This window comes from Ascaphus truei, chromosome 5 (assembly GCF_040206685.1).
Source record: "Ascaphus truei isolate aAscTru1 chromosome 5, aAscTru1.hap1, whole genome shotgun sequence".
NCBI lineage: Eukaryota > Metazoa > Chordata > Amphibia > Anura > Ascaphidae > Ascaphus > Ascaphus truei.
In genome coordinates, this window is record NC_134487.1 from 3740770 (window position 1) to 3760762 (window position 19993).

Sequence of the window (19993 nt, forward strand, 5' to 3'; positions counted from 1 at the left end):
GGGTGCAGGGTTGGGGGCGGAGGAGGGTTGGGGACTGCGGGGAAGGAGGGTTGGGGGCTGTGCGGTGGGATGCTGTGGCGCTGGTAATTAGGTGCTGGTGGTTGGGTGCTGTGGGGCAGTGGGGCAGTGGGGCAGGAGGATGTGGGCTGTGGGGGCGGAAGGTTGGGGGCTGTGGGGCGGGGGGCTGTGGCGCTGGTAATTAGGTGCTGGTGGTTGGGGGCTGGTGGTTGGGTGCTCTGATGCTCTTAATTAGGTGCTGGTGGTTGGGGGCTGGTGGTTGGGTGCTGGTGGTTGGGGGCTGGTGGTTGGGGGCTGGTGGTTGGGGGCTGGTGGTTGGAGGCTGGTGTTCGGGTGCTCTGATGCTGGTAATTAGGTGCTGGTGTTCGGGTGCTGGTGGTTGGGTGCTGGTAGTTAGGGGCTGGTGTTTGGGTGCTCTGATGCTGGTAATTAGGAGCTGGTGGTTGGGGGCTGGTGGTTGGGGGATGGTGGTTGGGGGCTGGTGGTTGGGGGCTGGTGGTTGGGGGCTGGTGGTTGGGGGCTGGTGGTTGGGGGCTGGTAGTTGGGGGCTGGTAGTTGGGGGCTGGTAGTTGGGTGCTCTGATGCTGGTAATTAGGGGCTGATGTTGGGGGCTGGTGGTTGGGCGCTGGTGGTTGGGGGCTGGTGGTTGGGGGCTGGTGTTCGGGGGCTGGTGGTTGGGTGCTCTGATGCTGGTGGTTGGGCGCTGGTGGTTGGGGGTTGGTGGTTGGGCGCTGGTGGTTGGGCGCTGGTGGTTGGGGGCTGGTGGTTGGGGGCTGGTAGTTTGGTGCTTTGATGCTGGTGGTTGGGTGCTCTGATGCTGGTGGTTGGGCGCTGGTGGTTGGGGGCTGGTGTTCGGGGGCTGGGGGTTGGGCGCTGGTGGTTGGGCGCTGGTGGTTGGGGGTTGGGGGCTGGTGGTTGGGGGCTGGTGGTTGGGTGCTCTGAGGCTGATAACTGGGTGTTGTGGTGGGAATTTCCGTGGCCCGGTACCTTTCTCCGGGTGCACCCTGCGAATTCCCTCTGCTGTCTGGTACGCGTGGAAGGAGTTTGGAAAATCCACATCAGGGTCTGACTCGTCCACCAAACTATCCATCAAACTGAGTGCGTCCATCACACTCATCGTCCTGTGGCTGCATGATCCCCACTGGGCATGCTGCAAGGACAGTCCTAGAGGTGAGGGCACCGTGCTGATACAATGAGTCCTAGAGGTGAGGGCACCGTGCTGATACAATCAGTCCTAGAGGTGAGGGCACCGTGCTGATACAATGAGTCCTAGAGGTGATGGCTCGCTATTGATACAATGAGTCCTAGAGGTGAGGGCACCGTGCTGATACAATGAGTCCTAGAGGCACTGTAAGGCTCTGTCTCACCACCTAGTATAGTCAGGCGTCACCGTGCGGTGTGTACAGTAGTATTAGTACACCCAAACGTCTGGGCCCATGTTACTAGGCCGTGCGGTGTGTAGTATTAGTACACCCAAACATCTGGGCCCATGTTACTAGGCCAAGCGGTGTGTAGTATTAGTACACCCAAACGTCTGGGCCCATGTTACTAGGCCGTGCTGTGTGCAGTATTAGTACACCCAAACGTCTGGGCCCATGTTACTAGGCCGTGCTGTGAGTAGTATTAGTACACCCAAACGCCTGGGCCCATGTTACTAGGCCGTGCTGTGTGTAGTATTAGTACACCCAAACGTCTGGGCCCATGTTACTAGGCCGTGCTGTGTGTAGTATTAGTACACCCAAACGTCTGGGCCCATGTTACTAGGCCGTGCTGTGTGTAGTATTAGTACACCCAAACGTCTGGGCCCATGTTACTAGGCCGTGCTGTGTGTAGTATTAGTACACCCAAACGTCTGGGCCCATGTTACTAGGCCGTGCTGTGTGTAGTATTAGGACACCCAAACGTCTGGGCCCATGTTACTAGGCCATGCTGTGTGTAGTATTAGTACACACAAACGTCTGGGCCCATATTACTAGGCCGTGCTGTGTGTAGTATTAGTACACCCAAACGTCTGGGCCCATGTTACTAGGCTGTGCGTTGTGTAGTATTAGTACACCCAAACGTCTGGGCCCATGTTACTAGGCCGTGCTGTGTGCAGTATTAGTACACCCAAACGTCTGGGCCCATGTTACTAGGCCGTGCTGTGTGCAGTATTAGTACACCCAAATGTCTGTGCCCATGTTACTAGGCCGTGCTGTGTGTAGTATTAGTACACCCAAACGTCTGGGCCCATGTTACTAGGCCGTGCTCTGTGTAGTATTAGTACACCCAAACGTCTGGGCCCATGTTACTAGGCCATGCTCTGTGTAGTATTAGTACACCCAAACGTCTGGGCCCATATTACTAGGCCATGCTGTGTGCAGTATTAGTACACCCAAATGTCTGGGCCCATGTTACTAGGCCATGCTCTGTGTAGTATTAGTACACCCAAACGTCTGGGCCCATGTTACTAGGCCATGCTGTGTGCAGTATTAGTACACCCAAATGTCTGTGCCCATGTTACTAGGCCGTGCTGTGTGTAGTATTAGTACACCCAAACGTCTGGGCCCATGTTACTAGGCCGTGCTCTGTGTAGTATTAGTACACCCAAACGTCTGGGCCCATGTTACTAGGCCGTGCTGTCTGTAGTATTAGTACACCCAAACGTCTGGGCCCATGTTACTAGGCCATGCTGTGTGCAGTATTAGTACACCCAAACGCCTGGGCCCATATTACTAGGCTGTGCGGTGTGTAGTATTAGTACACCCAAACGTCTGGGCCCATGTTACTAGGCCGTGCTGTGTGCAGTATTAGTACACCCAAACGTCTGGGCCCATGTTACTAGGCCGTGCTGTGTGTAGTGTTAGTACACCCAAACGTCTGGGCCCATGTTACTAGGCCGTGCTCTGTGTAGTGTTAGTACACACAAACGTCTGGGCCCATATTACTAGGCCGTGCTGTGTGTAGTATTAGTACACCCAAACGTCTGGGCCCATGTTACTAGGCCGTGCTGTGTGTAGTGTTAGTACACCCAAACGTCTGGGCCCATGTTACTAGGCCGTGCTCTGTGTAGTGTTAGTACACCCAAACATCTGGGCCCATGTTACTAGGCCGCGCTGTGTGATCAGACACCTCGCTGCCTTTTCACTTTATTAATCTGCAAGGTGTGTCCTGAAATAACATCACTTAGCTAACATGGACCCATAGTGTATAAACCCATATGTGTGTGTATGTGTGTGTGTGTGTGTGTGTGTTAATACAGTGTATGTGTGTTAGTGTGTCAGTGTGTGTTAGTACAGTATGTGTGTCAGTGTATGTGTGTTAGTGTGTCAGTGTGTGTTAGTACAGTGTGTGTGTTAGTCAGTGTGTGTGTGTGTGTTAGTGTGTCAGTGTGTGTGTGTATGTGTGTTAGTGTATCAGTGTGTGTCAATACGGTATGTGTGTCAGTGTGTGTTAGTACAGTGTGTGTGTGTATGTGTGTGTGTATCTGTGTGTGTGGCAGGGTCTCCCTCTGGACTCCCCTTAGTCCCCCTCACCTCCGCTGCGGGCGGGAGCGCTGCGGGAGCGCATTGCTGTTGACGAAGTGCATGTGCACCCGGCAACGCCGGTAGTGCGGGCAGGGTTGCGGGCAGTTGCGGCGGCGACTGCGTCGCCGGAGGTCCCCCACGGCTCCATCTGCAGGGCGTCGCCATCTTGGCTGCGATTGCGCAGAGTAGATGCGCGAATGGGCATTTGGATAGAGGGCTCGGATAGGGACTACAAACCCCATAATGCAATAGGGGCAAAGCACCACATGCTGCAGCAGAGCCAATAGGGCTCCAGGATTCCCCCTGCTCCAAGATTGATACAATCTGCGCGCTGGAGACCACGTTAGTCGGAGCTGGGACAAGGAAGGGGTAGGTTGTGTGTGCAGGGGTCTGTGGCTCCTACACTAGGCCAGATACCCCCAGCTAGGCCCCGATTCCCACAAAGCTTGTGGTTGCTGCAGGGACAGGCCCACAGATAGGGACACTTCCCCTGTCGCATAATAGTGAGGGACACAGGCAGGACGCGGCTGCATCCTGATGTCTCCAGCAAGGACACTCTCCATGGTGGCACAGTCCAGGCGGGACACCACCCAACGTAGAGGCGGAGGCTTCGCGGGTTAGGGCAACGGATCCGTGAATCCCATCATCAGCTACAGCATCGGCGCGCCCGGGTGTGGACACGCCCGGCAGGTATTACAGCATCGGCGCGCCCGGGTGTGGACACGCCCGGCAGGTATTACAGCATCGGCGCGCCCAGGTGTGGACACGCCCGGCAGGTATTACAGCATCGGCGCGCCCGGGTGTGAACACGCCCGGCAGGTATTACAGCATCGGCGCGCCCGGGTGTGAACACGCCCGGCAGGTATTACAGCATCGGCGCGCCCGGGTGTGGACACGCCCGGCAGGTATTACAGCATCGGCAAGCCCAGGTGTGGACACACCCGGCAGGTATTACAGCATCGGCGCGCCCAGGTGTGGACACGCCCGGCAGGTATTACAGCATCGGCGCGCCCGGGTGTGGACACGCCCGGCAGGTATTACAGCATCGGCGCGCCCAGGTGTGGACACGCCCGGCAGGTATTACAGCATCGGCGCGCCCAGGTGTGGACACGCCCGGCAGGTATTACAGCATCGGCGCGCCCAGGTGTGGACACGCCCGGCAGGTATTACAGCATCGGCGCGCCCGTGTGTGGACACGCCCGGCAGGTATTACAGCATCGGCGCGCCCAGGTGTGGACACGCCCGGCAGGTATTACAGCATCGGCGCGCCCAGGTGTGGACACGCCCGGAAGGTATTACAGCATCGGCAAGCCCAGGTGTGGACACGCCCGGCAGGTATTACAGCATCGGCGCGCCCGGGTGTGGACACGCCCGGATGGTATTACAGCATCGGCGCGCCCAGGTGTGGACACGCCCGGCAGGTATTACAGCATCGGCGCGCCCGTGTGTGGACACGCCCGGCAGGTATTACAGCATCGGCGCGCCCAGGTGTGGACACGCCCGGAAGGTATTACAGCATCGGCAAGCCCAGGTGTGGACACGCCCGGCAGGTATTACAGCATCGGCGCGCCCGGGTGTGGACACGCCCGGACGGTATTACAGCATCGGAGCGCCCGGGTGTGGACACACCCGGCAGGTAACCAACAAAGTGCACCAACTCACCTTCACACATTAGTGGGCAGCGCTGCACCACACATTGGGTGGGGGGGTTGTGTCATGGGAGAGGGGGTTTGGCCCAGGATTAAAGGGGTTACACCTCATTTGGCCACCCCCTACTCTCACCTGGGAAGCAAGGGGTTAACTGGACTGTGGTCCAGTAATGTGTTTTTACCTTGCTTCAGCATCATAATGTATATTCCCCTGTAAAAATGTATTGTTTCCGTTCCAGTGTTTGCACCAACACATACACTGGGATTGATGCGGGAGGCTTAAGGGGTTAATGAGCTGCAGTTTAGGAAAATACAAATGTGTGTGGTGTCTTTTCAGAAATCTCTGGGCTTCAACAGGCTTGATTGAAGTTGGGTGTGAAAAGTACCGAGGGGGTTTAGTGTACAGTATGTTAATACCCAATTGGCAGGCCAAGGGTATATTGCTGGTAGAGACAGCTAGGACCCAGGTCTGGGGCATTGGGTGTGAAATATAGCACCGGTGACAAATGGTCACTACACACAGGCCCAGCTTCAAAGGATTTCTTGACAAAGGGTTATGGGGGCCAGCGGTGCTGTTACACAAGGAGATATCAGAATGAGTGACCTTATTAAATATAAGAATACCATGAGATGTCCTCGGCTGAACATGCTAAAAATTACATATGTGTAACCGGGGGACCGAGCCGCAACTAACGATGACAGACACATGATGTCTAGCAGATCCTAAGAGACAGATATTAATATCTCTCTTAATTTTAGTATTACACAGTAATATTTAGTCTTATTGGGAGCGTCATGCGTGCCGGAATGTATTAATATGTATCGCGTGCCAGTAAGTATCACTGAACTGAAGTTATGAAGTTATTTACATAGGAAAAGCAGTTTTTAAACGTCCTTGGGTGGGAGGAGTTTTACTCTGGGGAAGACTGTCAACCTCACCACTGATTTATGAGAGGGGCTGGGTTTAGGTTGTGTTCAATGGGAAATAATTGTATATAAACAAGGCCCAGCCTATGGCTATTGGTCTTTCATGTCTTGTGATTTTCAAGATTGCTGTATGAACTGCTAGTCACGATTTCTGACTATTTCATCATTTCCATCTTTAAGTAAGTGCATATTTTGCCTATTATTCGTATATCTCGTGTGTTCACCTTTTTCAAGGAATAAATTATATTTTATCATATCTAAACCTCGTTCAGTTCAACCCAGGTATTCTTGGTGTATTATTATAGCCTGTCACAAAGTTACCGTCACAGGTTGACCTTGTGGACACCGGGTTGGTTGGGTGCCCAAGGGCCCCTAGGTACTTTGGGAGGTACGGCCGTACGGGGCCTGGTGGGTAGGCTGTACTATATTAGTGTGTATAGTAAATCTGTTCTGCTTTACAAAGTGTGTATTCTTATTGTGTCCTTTGACGGGGACATTCTACACCATAGAATCTCGCTACAGGTGGAGGCGCTGCCGAGCATCACTCCAGGATACACCCCAGGCTCCCAGCAGCGGAGGCTCAGGCCTCCTGTGAGCCACCAGGTATTGCACCGCAACACACACCGTAGCTACCCATCTCTCATTTGGTGGGGGGAAAGGGCGGTACATTTGTTAGTGTGTCAGTATATTAGTACAGTATGTGTGTTAGTGTGTCAGTGTGTGTTAGTACAGTGTGTCAGTGTGTGTTAGTACAGTGTGTTAGTGTGTCAGTGTGTGTTAGTACAGTGTGTTAGTGTGTCAGTGTGTGTTAGTACAGTGTGTCAGTGTGTGTTAGTACAGTGTGTTAGTGTGTCAGTGTGTGTTAGTACAGTGTGTTAGTGTGTGTTAGTACAGTGTGTTAGTGTGTCAGTGTGTGTTAGTACAGTATGTTTGCGTGTTAGTATGTTGTGTGTGTGTGTCTTTGGTTAGGGTGTGTGTGTGTGTGTCTTTGGTTAGGGTGTGTGTGTGTGTGTGTGTGTGTGTGTGTGTGTGTGTGTGTGTGTGTGTGTGTGTGTGTGTGTGTGTGTGTGTGTGTGTGTGTGTGTGTGTGTGTGTGTGTGTGTGTGTGTAAGAGAGAGTGTGTCTGTGTTTAGGGTCCCTGTGTGTGTGAGAGAGTGTCTGTGTTTAGGGTCTGTGTGTGTGTGTGTCACTGTGTGTGTGTGTCACTGTGTCTTATACTGTGTGTGTGTGAGTGTGTCTGTCTTTAGGGTCCGTATGTGTGTGTGTTTACGGTCCGTGTGTGTGTGTGTGTCTGTGTGTGTGTGTGAGAGAGAGTGTGTGTCTGTGTTTAGGGTCCGTGTGTGTGTGTGTGTGAGAGAGTGTGTGTTTAGGGTGTGTGTGTGTGTGTGTGTGTGTGTGTGTGTGTGTGTGTGTGTGTGTGTGTGTGTGTGTGTGTGTGTGTGTGTGTGTGTGTGTGTGTGTGTGTGTGTGTGTCTGTGTTTAGGGTACATTTCGGGACCCCCCCTCTCACCTTCTCTCTGACAAAGTCCAGCGTTTGGTTTGTGTGCATCAGGCTGTAGGTCATTTTCACTCTGTCCACCAGCGGGCCATCCTGAGACAGACACCAGATTACACACTGATCCTGAAATATTGCACCCTACTCCTCAGTATCCTAACTCTAAAATCCTGGGCCTTCCCTAGTCCTGACCGCACCCCCCCCTAATCCTGGGCCTTCCCTAGTCCTGACCGCACTCCCCCTAATCCTGGGCCTTCCCTAGTCCTGACCGCACTCCCCCTAATCCTGGGCCTTCCCTAGTCCTGACCGCACTCCCCCTAATCCTGGGCCTTCCCTAGTCCTGACCGCACTCCCCCTAATCCTGGGCCTTCCCTAGTCCTGACCGCATCCCCCCCTAATCCTGGGCCTTCCCTAGTCTTTACCACACTCCCCCTAATCCTGGGCCTTCCCTAGTCCTGACCGCACCCGCCCCTAATCCTGGGCCTTCCCTAGTCCTTACCACACTCCCCCTAATCCTGGGCCTTCCCTAGTCCTGACCGCACTCCCCCTAATCCTGGGCCTTCCCTATTCCTGACCGCACTCCCCCTAATCCTGGGCCTTCCCTAGTCCTGACCGCACCCGCCCCTAATCCTGGGCCTTCCCTAGTCCTTACCACACTCCCCCTAATCCTGGGCCTTCCCTAGTCCTGAACGCACTCGCCCTAATCCTGGGCCTTCCCTAGTCCTTACCACACTCCCCCTAATCCTGGGCCTTCCCTAGTCCTTACCACACTCCCCCTAATCCTGGGCCTTCCCTAGTCCTTACCACACTCCCCCTAATCCTGGGCCTTCCCTAGTCCTTACCACACTCCCCCTAATCCTGGGCCTTCCCTAGTCCTTACCACACTCCCCCTAATCCTGGGCCTTCCCTAGTCCTTACCACACTCCCCCTAATCCTGGGCCTTCCCTAGTCCTGACAGCACTCCCCCTAATCCTGGGCCTTCCCTAGTCCTTACCACACTCCCCCTAATCCTGGGCCTTCCCTAGTCCAGACAGCACTCCCCCTAATCCTGGGCCTTTCCTAGTCCAGACAGCACTCCCCCTAATCCTGGGCCTTTCCTAGTCCTGACAGCACTCCCCCTAATCCTGGGCCTTCCCTAGTCCTGACTGTACTCCCCCTAATCCTGGGTCTTTCCTAGTCCTGACTGTACTCCCCCTAATCCTGGGATTTCGCTAGTCCTAACCACACTCCCCCTAATCTTGGGCCTTCCCTAGTCCTGACTGTACTCCCCCTAATCCTGGGCCTTCCCTAGTCCTGACAGCACTCCCCCTAATACTGGGCCTTTCCTAGTCCTGACAGCACTCCCCCTAATCCTGGGCCTTTCCTAGTCCTGACTGTACTCCCCCTAATCCTGGGTCTTTCCTAGGGCCTGACCGCACTCCCCCTAATCCTGGGCCTTTCCTAGTCCTGACTGTACTCCCCCTAATCCTGGGCTTTTCCTAGTCCTGACAGCACTCCCCCTAATCCTGGGCTTTCCCTAGTCCTGACCACCCTCCCCCTAACCCTGGGCCTTCCCTATTCCTGACCGCACTCCCCCTAATCCTGCGCTTTCCCTAGTCCTGACCGCACTCCCCCTAATCCTGGGCCTTCCCAAATCCTTACCTCACTCCCCCTAATCCTGGGCCTTCCCTAGTCCTGACCGCACTCCCCCTAATCCTGCGCTTTCCCTAGTCCTGACCGCACTCCCCCTAATCCTGGGCCTTCCCAAATCCTTACCTCACTCCCCCTAATCCTGGGCCTTCCCTAGTCCTGGCCGCACTCCCCCTAATCCTGGGCTTTCCCTAATCCTGGCCACACTCCCCCTAATCCTGGCCCTTCCCAAATCCTGACCGCACTCCCCCTAATCCTGGGCCTTCCCAAATCCTGACCTCACTCCCCCTAATCCTGGGTCTTCCCAAATCCTGACCGCACTCCCCCTAATCCTGGGCCTTCCTTAGTCCTGACCGCACTCCCCCTAATCCTGGGCCTTTGCTAGTCTTGACCGCACTCCCCCTAATCCTGGGCCTTCCCAAATCCTGACCGCACTCCCCCTAATCCTGGGCCTTCCCAAATCCTGACCGCACTCCCCCTAATCCTGGGCCTTCCCAAATCCTGACCGCACTCCCCCTAATCCTGGGTCTTCCCTAGTTCTGACCACACTCCCCTAATCCTGGGCCTTCCTTAGTCCTGACCGCACTCCCCCTAATCCTGGGCCTTTCCTAGTCCTGACCTCACTCCTCCTAATCCTGGGCCTTCCCAAATCCTGACCGCACTCCCCCTAATCCTGGGCCTCCCTAGTTCTGACCGCACTCTCCCTAATCCTGGGCTTTCCCTAGTCCTGACCGCACTCCCCCTAATCCTGGGCTTTCCGTAGTCCATACCGCACTCCCCTAATCCTGGGCCTTCCTTAGTCCTGGCCGCACTCCCCCTAATCCTGGGCCTTCCCTAGTCCTGACCACACTCCCCCTATTCCTGGGCCTTCCTTAGTCCTGACCGCACTCCCCCTAATCCTGGGCCTTCCCTAGTCCTGACCGCACTCCCCCTAATCCTGGGCCTTCCCAAATCCTGACCGCACTCCCCCTAATCCTGGGCCTTCCCAAATCCTGACCGCACTCCCTTTAATCCTGGACCTTCCCTAGTCCTGACCGCACTGCCCCTAATCCTTGGCCTTCCCTATTCCTGACCGCACTCCCCCTAATCCTGGGCTTTCCCTAGTCGTGGCCGCACTCCCCCTAATCCTTGGCCTTCCCTATTCCTGACCGCACTCCCCCTAATCCTGGGCTTTCCCTAGTCCTGGCCGTACTCCCCCTAATCCTGGGCCTTCCCTAGTCCTGACCGCACTCCCCCTAATCCTGGGCCTTCCCCAGTCCTGGCCGCACTCCCCCTAATCCTGGGCCTTCCCCAGTCCTGACCGCACTCCCCCTAATCCTGGGCCTTCCCTAGTCCTGACCGCACTCCCCCTAATCCTGGGCCTTCCCTAGTCCTTACCACACTCCCCCTAATCCTGGGCCTTCCCAAATCCTGGCCGCACTCCCCCTAATCCTGGGCCTTCCCTATTCCTAACCGCACTCCCCCTAATCCTGGGCCTTCCCAAATCCTTACCTCACTCCCCCTAATCCTGGGCCTTCCCAAATCCTTACCTCACTCCCCCTAATCCTGGGCTTTCCCTAGTCCTGGCCGTACTCCCCCTAATCCTGGGCCTTCCCTAGTCCTGACCGCACTCCCCCTAATCCTGGGCCTTCCCCAGTCCTGGCCGCACTCCCCCTAATCCTGGGCCTTCCCCAGTCCTGACCGCACTCCCCCTAATCCTGGGCCTTCCCTAGTCCTGACCGCACTCCCCCTAATCCTGGGCCTTCCCTAGTCCTTACCACACTCCCCCTAATCCTGGGCCTTCCCAAATCCTGGCCGCACTCCCCCTAATCCTGGGCCTTCCCTATTCCTAACCGCACTCCCCCTAATCCTGGGCCTTCCCAAATCCTTACCTCACTCCCCCTAATCCTGGGCCTTCCCAAATCCTTACCTCACTCCCCCTAATCCTGGGCCTTCCCAAATCCTGACCGCACTCCCCTTATCCTGGGCTTTCCCTAGTCCTGACTGCACTCCCCCTAATCCTGGGCCTTCCCTAGTCCTGAACGCACTCCCCCTAATCCTGGGCCTTCCCTAGTCCTGACCGCACTCCCCCTAATCCTGGGCCTTTCCTAGTCCTGGCCGCACTCCCCCTAATCCTGGGCCTTCCCTAGTCCTGACTGCACTCCCCCTAATCCTGGGCCTTCCCTAGTCCTGGCCGCACTCCCCCTAATCCTGGGCCTTCCCTAGTCCTGACCGCACTCCCCCTAATCCTGGGCCTTCCCTAGTCCTGACCCCACTCCCCCTAATCCTGGGCCTTCCCTAGTCCTGGCCGCACCCCCCCCTAATCCTGGTCCTTCCCTAGTCCTGACCGCACTCCCCCTAATCCTGGTCCTTCCCTAGTCCTGACCGCACTCCCCCTAATCCTGGGCCTTCCCTAGTCCTGACCGCACTCCCCCTAATCCTGGGCCTTCCCTAGTCCTGACCGCACTCCCCCTAATCCTGGGCCTTCTTTTCTCCTTTATCTTTTCTCTTTCTGCCTATATTTCAGCTCCTCCTCCATCTTTATCTGTTGCTCTAAAGTGATCTCTCCGTGTCTCTCGCCCTTCCCTGATCTCTCCGTGTCTCTCGCCCTTCCCTGATCTCTCCGTGTCTCTCGCCCTTCCCTGATCTCTCCGTGTCTCTCGCCCTTCCCTGATCTCTCCGTGTCTCTCGCCCTTCCCTGATCTCTCCGTGTCTCTCGCCCTTCCCTGATCTCTCCGTGTCTCTCGCCCTTCCCTGATCTCTCCGTGTCTCTCGCCCTTCCCTGATCTCTCCGTGTCTCTCGCCCTTCCCTGATCTCTCCGTGTCTCTCGCCTTTCCCTGATCTCTCCGTGTCTCTCGCCCTTCCCTGATCTCTCCGTGTCTCTCGCCCTTCCCTGATCTCTCTCCAAACCAAACAGATTTTGACCCTCTTGGCTTCTCTGTTTCCTTTAATCTTGGTCCTCTCTTCCCATCCCAGCCTTTATCCCGGTCTTACTTCCCCCCACAGCCTCCCACTCCTTCATTCCACAGCCTCCAATCCTTCCCCCCACAGCCTCCCACTCCTTGCTCCCACAGCCTCCCACTCCTTCCCCCACAGCCTCCCACTCCTTCCTTCCACAGCCTCCCACTCCTTCCTTCCACAGCCTCCCACTCCTTCCTTCCACAGCCTCCCACTCCTTCCTTCCACAGCCTCCCACTCCTTCCTCCCACAGCCTCCCACTCCTTCCTCCCACAGCCTCCCACTCCTTCCACAGCCTCCAATCCTTCCCCCCACAGCCTCCCACTCCTTCCTCCCACAGCCTCCGATCCTTCCCCCCACAGCCTCCCACTCCTTCCTTCCACTCCTTCCTCCCACAGCCTCCCACTCCTTCCTCCCACAGCCTCCAATCCTTCCCCCCACAGCCTCCCACTCCTTCCTTCCACTCCTTCCCCCCACAGCCTCCCACTCCTTCCTCCCACAGCCTCCCACTCCTTCCTCCCACAGCCTCCCACTCCTTCCTCCCACAGCCTCCCACTCCTTCCTTCCACAGCCTCCCACTCCTTCCTTCCACAGCCTCCCACTCCTTCCTTCCACAGCCTCCCAGTCCTTCCTCCCACAGCCTCCCACTCCTTCCTTCCACAGCCTCCCACTCCTTCCTTCCACAGCCTCCGATCCTTCCCCCCACAGCCTCCCACTCCTTCCTCCCACAGCCTCCGATCCTTCTCCCCACAGCCTCCCACTCCTTCCTTCCACTCCTTCCCCACACAGCCTCCCACTCCTTCCTTCCACAGCCTCCAATCCTTCCCCCCACAGCCTCCGATCCTTCCCCCCACAGCCTCCAACTCCTTCCTTCCACAGCCTCCGATCCTTCCCACCACAGCCTCCCACTCCTTCCTCCCACAGCCTCTGATCCTTCCTCCCACAGCCTCCCACTCCTTCCCCCCACATCCTCCCACTCCTTCCTTCCACTCCTTTCCCCCACAGCCTCCCACTCCTTCCTTCCACAGCCTCCAATCCTTCCCCCCACAGCCTCCGATCCTTCCCCCCACAGCCTCCCACTCCTTCCTTCCACAGCCTCCGATCCTTCCTCCCACAGCCTCCCACTCCTTCCTCCCACAGCCTCCCACTCCTTCCTCCCACAGCCTCCCACTCCTTCCTTCCACAGCCTCCCACTCCTTCCTCCCACAGCCTCCCACTCCTTCCTCCCACAGCCTCCGATCCTTCCCCCCACAGCCTCCCACTCCTTCCTCCCACAGCCTCCGATCCTTCCCCCCACAGCCTCCAATCCTCCCCCCCACAGCCTCCCACTCCTTCCTTCCACTCCTTCTTCCCACAGCCTCCCACTCCTTCCTCCCACAGCCTCCGATCCTCCCCCCCACAGCCTCCCACTCCTTCCTTCCACTCCTTCCCCCCACAGCCTCCCACTCCTTCCTTCCACAGCCTCCGATCCTCCCCCCCACAGCCTCCCACTCCTTCCTTCCACTCCTTCTTCCCACAGCCTCCCACTCCTTCCTCCCACAGCCTCCAATCCTCCTCCCTACAGCCTTCCACTCCTTCCTCCCACAGCCTCCCACTCCTTCCTCCCACAGCCTCCCACTCCTTCCTCCCACAGCCTTCCACTCCTTCCTTCCACAGCCTCCCAGTCCTTCCTTCCACAGCCTCCCACTCCTTCCCCCCACAGCCTCCCACTCCTTCCCCCCACAGCCTCTCACTCCTTCCTCCCACTCCTTCCTCCCACTCCTTCCTCCCACAGCCTCCCACTCCTTCCTACCACAGCCTCCCACTCCTTCCTCCCACAGCCGCCGATCCTTCCCCCCACAGCCTCCCACTCCTTCCTCCCACAGCCTACCACTCCTTCCTTCCACAGCCTCCGATCCTTCCCCCCACAGCCTCCGATCCTTCCTTCCACAGCCTCCGATCCTTCCTCCCACAGCCTCCCACTCCTTCCTCCCACAGCCTCCCACTCCTTCCTTCCACAGCCTCCCACTCCTTCCTTCCACAGCCTCCCACTCCTTCCTTCCACAGCCTCCCACTCCTTCCCCCCACAGCCTCTCACTCCTTCCTCCCACAGCCTCCCACTCCTTCCTCCCACTCCTTCCTCCCACTCCTTCCTCCCACTCCTTCCTTCCACAGCCTCCCACTCCTTCCTTCCACAGCCTCCCACTCCTTTCTTCCACAGCCTCCCACTCCTTCCCCCCACAGCCTCTCACTCCTTCCTCCCACAGCCTCCCACTCCTTCCTCCCACTCCTTCCTCCCACTCCTTCCTCCCACTCCTTCCTCCCACAGCCTCCCACTCCTTCCTCCCACAGCCTCCCACTCCTTCCTCCCACAGCCTCCGATCCTTCCCCCCACAGCCTCCCACTCCTTCCTCCCACAGCCTCCCACTCCTTCCTCCCACAACCTCCCACTCCTTCCTCCCACTCCCACAGCCTCCCACTCCTTCCTCCCACTCCCTCCTCCCACAGCCTCCCACTCCTTCCTCCCACAGCCTCCGATCCTTCCTTCCACAGCCTCCGATCCTTCCTCCCACAGCCTCCCACTCCTTCCTCCCACAGCCTCCCACTCCTTCCTTCCACAGCCTCCCACTCCTTCCTTCCACAGCCTCCCACTCCTTCCTTCCACAGCCTCCCACTCCTTCCCCCCACAGCCTCTCACTCCTTCCTCCCACAGCCTCCCACTCCTTCCTCCCACTCCTTCCTCCCACTCCTTCCTCCCACTCCTTCCTTCCACAGCCTCCCACTCCTTCCTTCCACAGCCTCCCACTCCTTTCTTCCACAGCCTCCCACTCCTTCCCCCCACAGCCTCTCACTCCTTCCTCCCACAGCCTCCCACTCCTTCCTCCCACTCCTTCCTCCCACTTCTTCCTCCCACAGCCTCCCACTCCTTCCTCCCACAGCCTCCCACTCCTTCCTCCCACAGCCTCCGATCCTTCCCCCCACAGCCTCCCACTCCTTCCTCCCACAGACTCCCACTCCTTCCTCCCACAACCTCCCACTACTTCCTCCCACTCCCTCCTCCCACAGCCTCCCACTCATTCCTCCCACTCCCTCCTCACACAGCCTCCCACTCCTTCCTCCCACTCCCTCCTCCCACAGCCTCCCACTCCTTCCTCCCACTCCTTCCCCCCACAGCCTCCCAATCCTTCCTCCCACAGCCTCCCACTCCTTCATTCCACTCCTTCCCCCCACAGCCTCCCTCTCCTTCCTTCCACTCCTTCCTCCCACAGCCTCCAATCCTTCCTCCCACAGCCTCCCACTCCTTCCTTCCACTCCTTCCTCCCACAGCCTCCCACTCCTTCCTCCCACAGCCTCCCACTCCTTCCTCCCACAGCCTCCCACTCCTTCCCCCCACAGCCTCCCACTCCTTCCTTCCACAGCCTCCCAGTCCTTCCTTCCACAGCCTCCCACTCCTTCCCCCCACAGCCTCTCACTCCTTCCTCCCACTCCTTCCTCCCACAGCCTCCGATCCTTCCCCCCACAGCCTCCCACTCCTTCCTCCCACAGCCTCCGATCCTTCCCCCCACAGCCTCCGATCCTCCCCCCCACAGCCTCCCACTCCTTCCTTCCACTCCTTCTTCCCACAGCCTCCCACTCCTTCCTTCCACTCCTTCCCCCCACAGCCTCCCACTCCTTCCTTCCACAGCCTCCGATCCTCCCCCCCACAGCCTCCCACTCCTTCCTTCCACTCCTTCTTCCCACAGCCTCCCACTCCTTCCTCCCACAGCCTCCAATCCTCCCCCCTACAGCCTTCCACTCCTTCCTCCCACAGCCTCCCTCTCCTTCCTCCCACAGCCTCCCACTCCTTCCTCCCACAGCCTCCCACTCCTTCCTTCCACAGCCTCCCAGTCCTTCCTTCCACAGCCTCCCACTCCTTCCCCCCACAGCCTCTCACTCCTTCCTCCCACTCCTTCCTCCCACTCCTTCCTCCCACAGCCTCCCACTCCTTCCTACCACAGCCTCCCACTCCTTCCTCCCACAGCCGCCGATCCTTCCCCCCACAGCCTCCCACTCCTTCCTCCCACAGCCTACCACTCCTTCCTTCCACAGCCTCCGATCCTTCCCCCCACAGCCTCCGATCCTTCCTTCCACAGCCTCCGATCCTTCCTCCCACAGCCTCCCACTCCTTCCTCCCACAGCCTCCCACTCCTTCCTTCCACAGCCTCCCACTCCTTCCTTCCACAGCCTCCCACTCCTTCCTTCCACAGCCTCCCACTCCTACCCCCCACAGCCTCTCACTCCTTCCTCCCACAGCCTCCCACTCCTTCCTCCCACTCCTTCCTCCCACTCCTTCCTTCCACAGCCTCCCACTCTTTCCTTCCACAGCCTCCCACTCCTTTCTTCCACAGCCTCCCACTCCTTCCCCCCACAGCCTCCCACTCCTTCCTTCCACAGCCTCCCACTCCTTCCTTCCACAGCCTCCCACTCCTTCCCCCCACAGCCTCTCACTCCTTCCTCCCACAGCCTCCCACTCCTTCCTCCCACTCCTTCCTCCCACTCCTTCCTCCCACTCCTTCCTTCCACAGCCTCCCACTCTTTCCTTCCACAGCCTCCCACTCCTTTCTTCCACAGCCTCCCACTCCTTCCCCCCACAGCCTCTCACTCCTTCCTCCCACTCCTTCCTCCCACAGCCTCCCACTCCTTCCTCCCACAGCCTCCCACTCCTTCCTCCCACAGCCTCCGATCCTTCCCCCCACAGCCTCCCACTCCTTCCTCCCACAGCCTCCCACTCCTTCCTCCCACAACCTCCCACTCCTTCCTCCCACTCCCACAGCCTCCCACTCCTTCCTCCCACTCCCTCCTCCCACAGCCTCCCACTCCTTCCTCCCACAGCCTCCGATCCTTCCTTCCACAGCCTCCGATCCTTCCTCCCACAGCCTCCCACTCCTTCCTCCCACAGCCTCCCACTCCTTCCTTCCACAGCCTCCCACTCCTTCCTTCCACAGCCTCCCACTCCTTCCTTCCACAGCCTCCCACTCCTTCCCCCCACAGCCTCTCACTCCTTCCTCCCACAGCCTCCCACTCCTTCCTCCCACTCCTTCCTCCCACTCCTTCCTCCCACTCCTTCCTTCCACAGCCTCCCACTCCTTCCTTCCACAGCCTCCCACTCCTTTCTTCCACAGCCTCCCACTCCTTCCCCCCACAGCCTCTCACTCCTTCCTCCCACAGCCTCCCACTCCTTCCTCCCACTCCTTCCTCCCACTCCTTCCTCCCACTTCTTCCTCCCACAGCTTCCCACTCCTTCCTCCCACAGCCTCCCACTCCTTCCTCCCACAGCCTCCGATCCTTCCCCCCACAGCCTCCCACTCCTTCCTCCCACAGCCTCCCACTCCTTCCTCCCACAACCTCCCACTCCTTCCTCCCACTCCCTCCTCCCACAGCCTCCCACTCCTTCCTCCCACTCCCTCCTCCCACAGCCTCCCACTCCTTCCTCCCACTCCCTCCTCCCACAGCCTCCCACTCCTTCCTCCCACTCCCTCCTCCCACAGCCTCCCACTCCTTCCTCCCACTCCTTCCTCCCACAGCCTTCCACTCCTTCCTCCCACTCCTTCCCCCCACAGCCTCCCAATCCCTCCTCCCACAGCCTCCCACTCCTTCCTTCCACTCCTTCCCCCCACAGCCTCCCTCTCCTTCCTTCCACTCCTTCCTCCCACAGCCTCCAATCCTTCCTCCCACAGCCTCCCACTCCTTCCTTCCACTCCTTCCTCCCACAGCCTCCCACTCCTTCCTCCCACAGCCTCCCACTCCTTCCTCCCACAGCCTCCCACTCCTTCCCCCCACAGCCTCTCACTCCTTCCCCCCACTCCATTCCCTCTCTCCTATCTCTTTCCCAGCCTTTCTACTCTTGCTTCTCCCCTGGCCTCCTTCCACCCCTCTCTCTCTCCAGTCCCCCCTCCACCCTCTAACCCTCCACTCTTCCCGACTTCTCTCCCTTCTGTCTCCCCTCTCTATCTACTCTACCCTCACTTCCCATATTCTCTCCCCATTCTTCCACCCCTCTCTCTCCTCCCTCCTTCCTCTACCCGACCTCTCCCTCCTCCATTTACCCCCTCCCCATTCTCCCCGACCTCTCCCCTCTCTTTCCCTTCCCTGTCTCATGCGCGCTCCCCCTTCTCTCACCTTGTAGTTCCTATACTTGTAATGTTCAGACTCCGGCCGATAGGCGAGGGACGGGTCCTGTAGAACACAAGTCACGTTATTCTGTGTGTGTGTGTACAGTATATATTTATTTATATTATTGTGTGTGTGTGTGTGTGTGTATGTGTGTCTTTATTTATATAGCGCCATTAATGTACATAGCGCGTCACAGCAGTAATACACGTGGTAATCAAATAAATAACAAATAATACAAATAACACGTCATGGGAAGAAGCGCTTCAGACATAAAAGTAACATTAAGGAAGAGGAGTCCTTGCCCCGAGGAGCTTACAATCTAATTGGTAGGTAGGGAGAACGTACAGAGACAGTAGGAGGGAGTTCTGGTAAGTGCGTCTGCAGGGGGCCAAGCTTTATGTATCATGTGTTCAGAACATTCACAGTGCTATTCGTATGCTTCTTTAAGCAAGTGTGTCTTAAGGTGGGTCTTAAAGGTGGATAGAGAGGGTGCTAGTCGGGTACTGAGGGGAAGGGCATTCCAGAGGTGTGGGGCAGTCAGTGAGAAAGGTTTAAGGCGGGAGAGGGCTTTAGATACAAAGGGGGTAGAAAGAAGACATCCTTGAGAAGAACGCAAGAGTCGGGGTGGTAGCGAGAAATTAGGGCTGAGATGTAAGGAGGGGCAGAAGAGTGTAAAGCTTTAAAAGTGAGGAGAAGAATGGAGTGTGAGATGCGGGATTTGATCGGAAGCCAGGAGAGGGATTTCAGGAGGGGAGATGCTGAGACAGATCTAGGAAAGAGTAGAGTGATTCTGGCAGCAGCGTTTAGGATAGATTGTAGGGGAGACAGGTGAGAGGCAGGAAGGCCGGATAGCAGGAGGTTACAGTAATCGAGACGGGAGAGAATGAGGGCCTGAGTCACAGTTTTAGAACTGCCGGTTTTAGGACACCATCCACGATGGAACATCCACTTCTCTGCATCTTGGAGATTCTCTGTGTGGCGTCTGGTGAGCATGCGCAGTGCCATCGCTATAGCAACTGCAGAACGCTGTTAACCACTTACCAACTGTGTTTACATGAATGATGACGGTTAATGGGGGACCGCGTCCACGTCAGCAGTGACGTCAGCAAGATGGCTGCCGAATCATTATCAGACGATGACCGCGTTCACGTCACCAGTGACGTCATCAAGATGGCGGTTCATTATATAAGGATATTGATTATGTGATGCGGTTTTCATGGTTTTTGGTAATTTTTTTATTGTTTTCAGCAGCTCCCGACCAATTGCTTTTGGCCAATTGTCTGCACTTGTGTGTGTATAAATATGGGGTACCTGCCACGGTTCCTTTGTATCCCCCTGAGGAAGGACCCTCTGCGCGGACCGAAACATTGCTGTTTGATGTACCACTTCTCACGTCTTTCTATACTACTCCGTTGTGTTTTGGAAGGTTTTGCAAATGAAGCCAGGTGCAGATCACCTGTGCGGATCCCCTGTGCGGATCGCCTGTGCGGATCCCCTGTGCGGATCACCTGTGCGGATCCCCTGTGCGGATCCCCTGTGCGGATCCCCTGTGCGGATCGCCTGTGCGGATCCCCTGTGCGGATCGCCTGTGCGGATCGCCTGTGCGGATCGCCTGTGCGGATCCCCTGTGCGGATCGCCTGTGCGGATCCCCTGTGCGGATCGCCTGTGCGGATCCCCTGTGCGGATTGCCTGTGCGGA

The 19993-nt window shown here is 57.5% G+C and overlaps 1 protein-coding gene across 1 annotated transcript in view; it reads right to left on the reverse strand.

The window, feature by feature from the left end:
* MIOX (myo-inositol oxygenase) overlaps positions 1-19993 on the reverse strand; it is a 97725-nt gene that overhangs the window by 70065 nt on the left and 7667 nt on the right. The window contains exons 3-5 of the mRNA XM_075599250.1: positions 18301-18357; positions 7611-7691; positions 1006-1168 (exon numbers count right to left, since the gene is read on the reverse strand). Coding sequence (XP_075455365.1) covers positions 1006-1168; positions 7611-7691; positions 18301-18357 — 301 coding nt within the window. The remainder of the gene's footprint in view (positions 1-1005; positions 1169-7610; positions 7692-18300; positions 18358-19993) is intronic.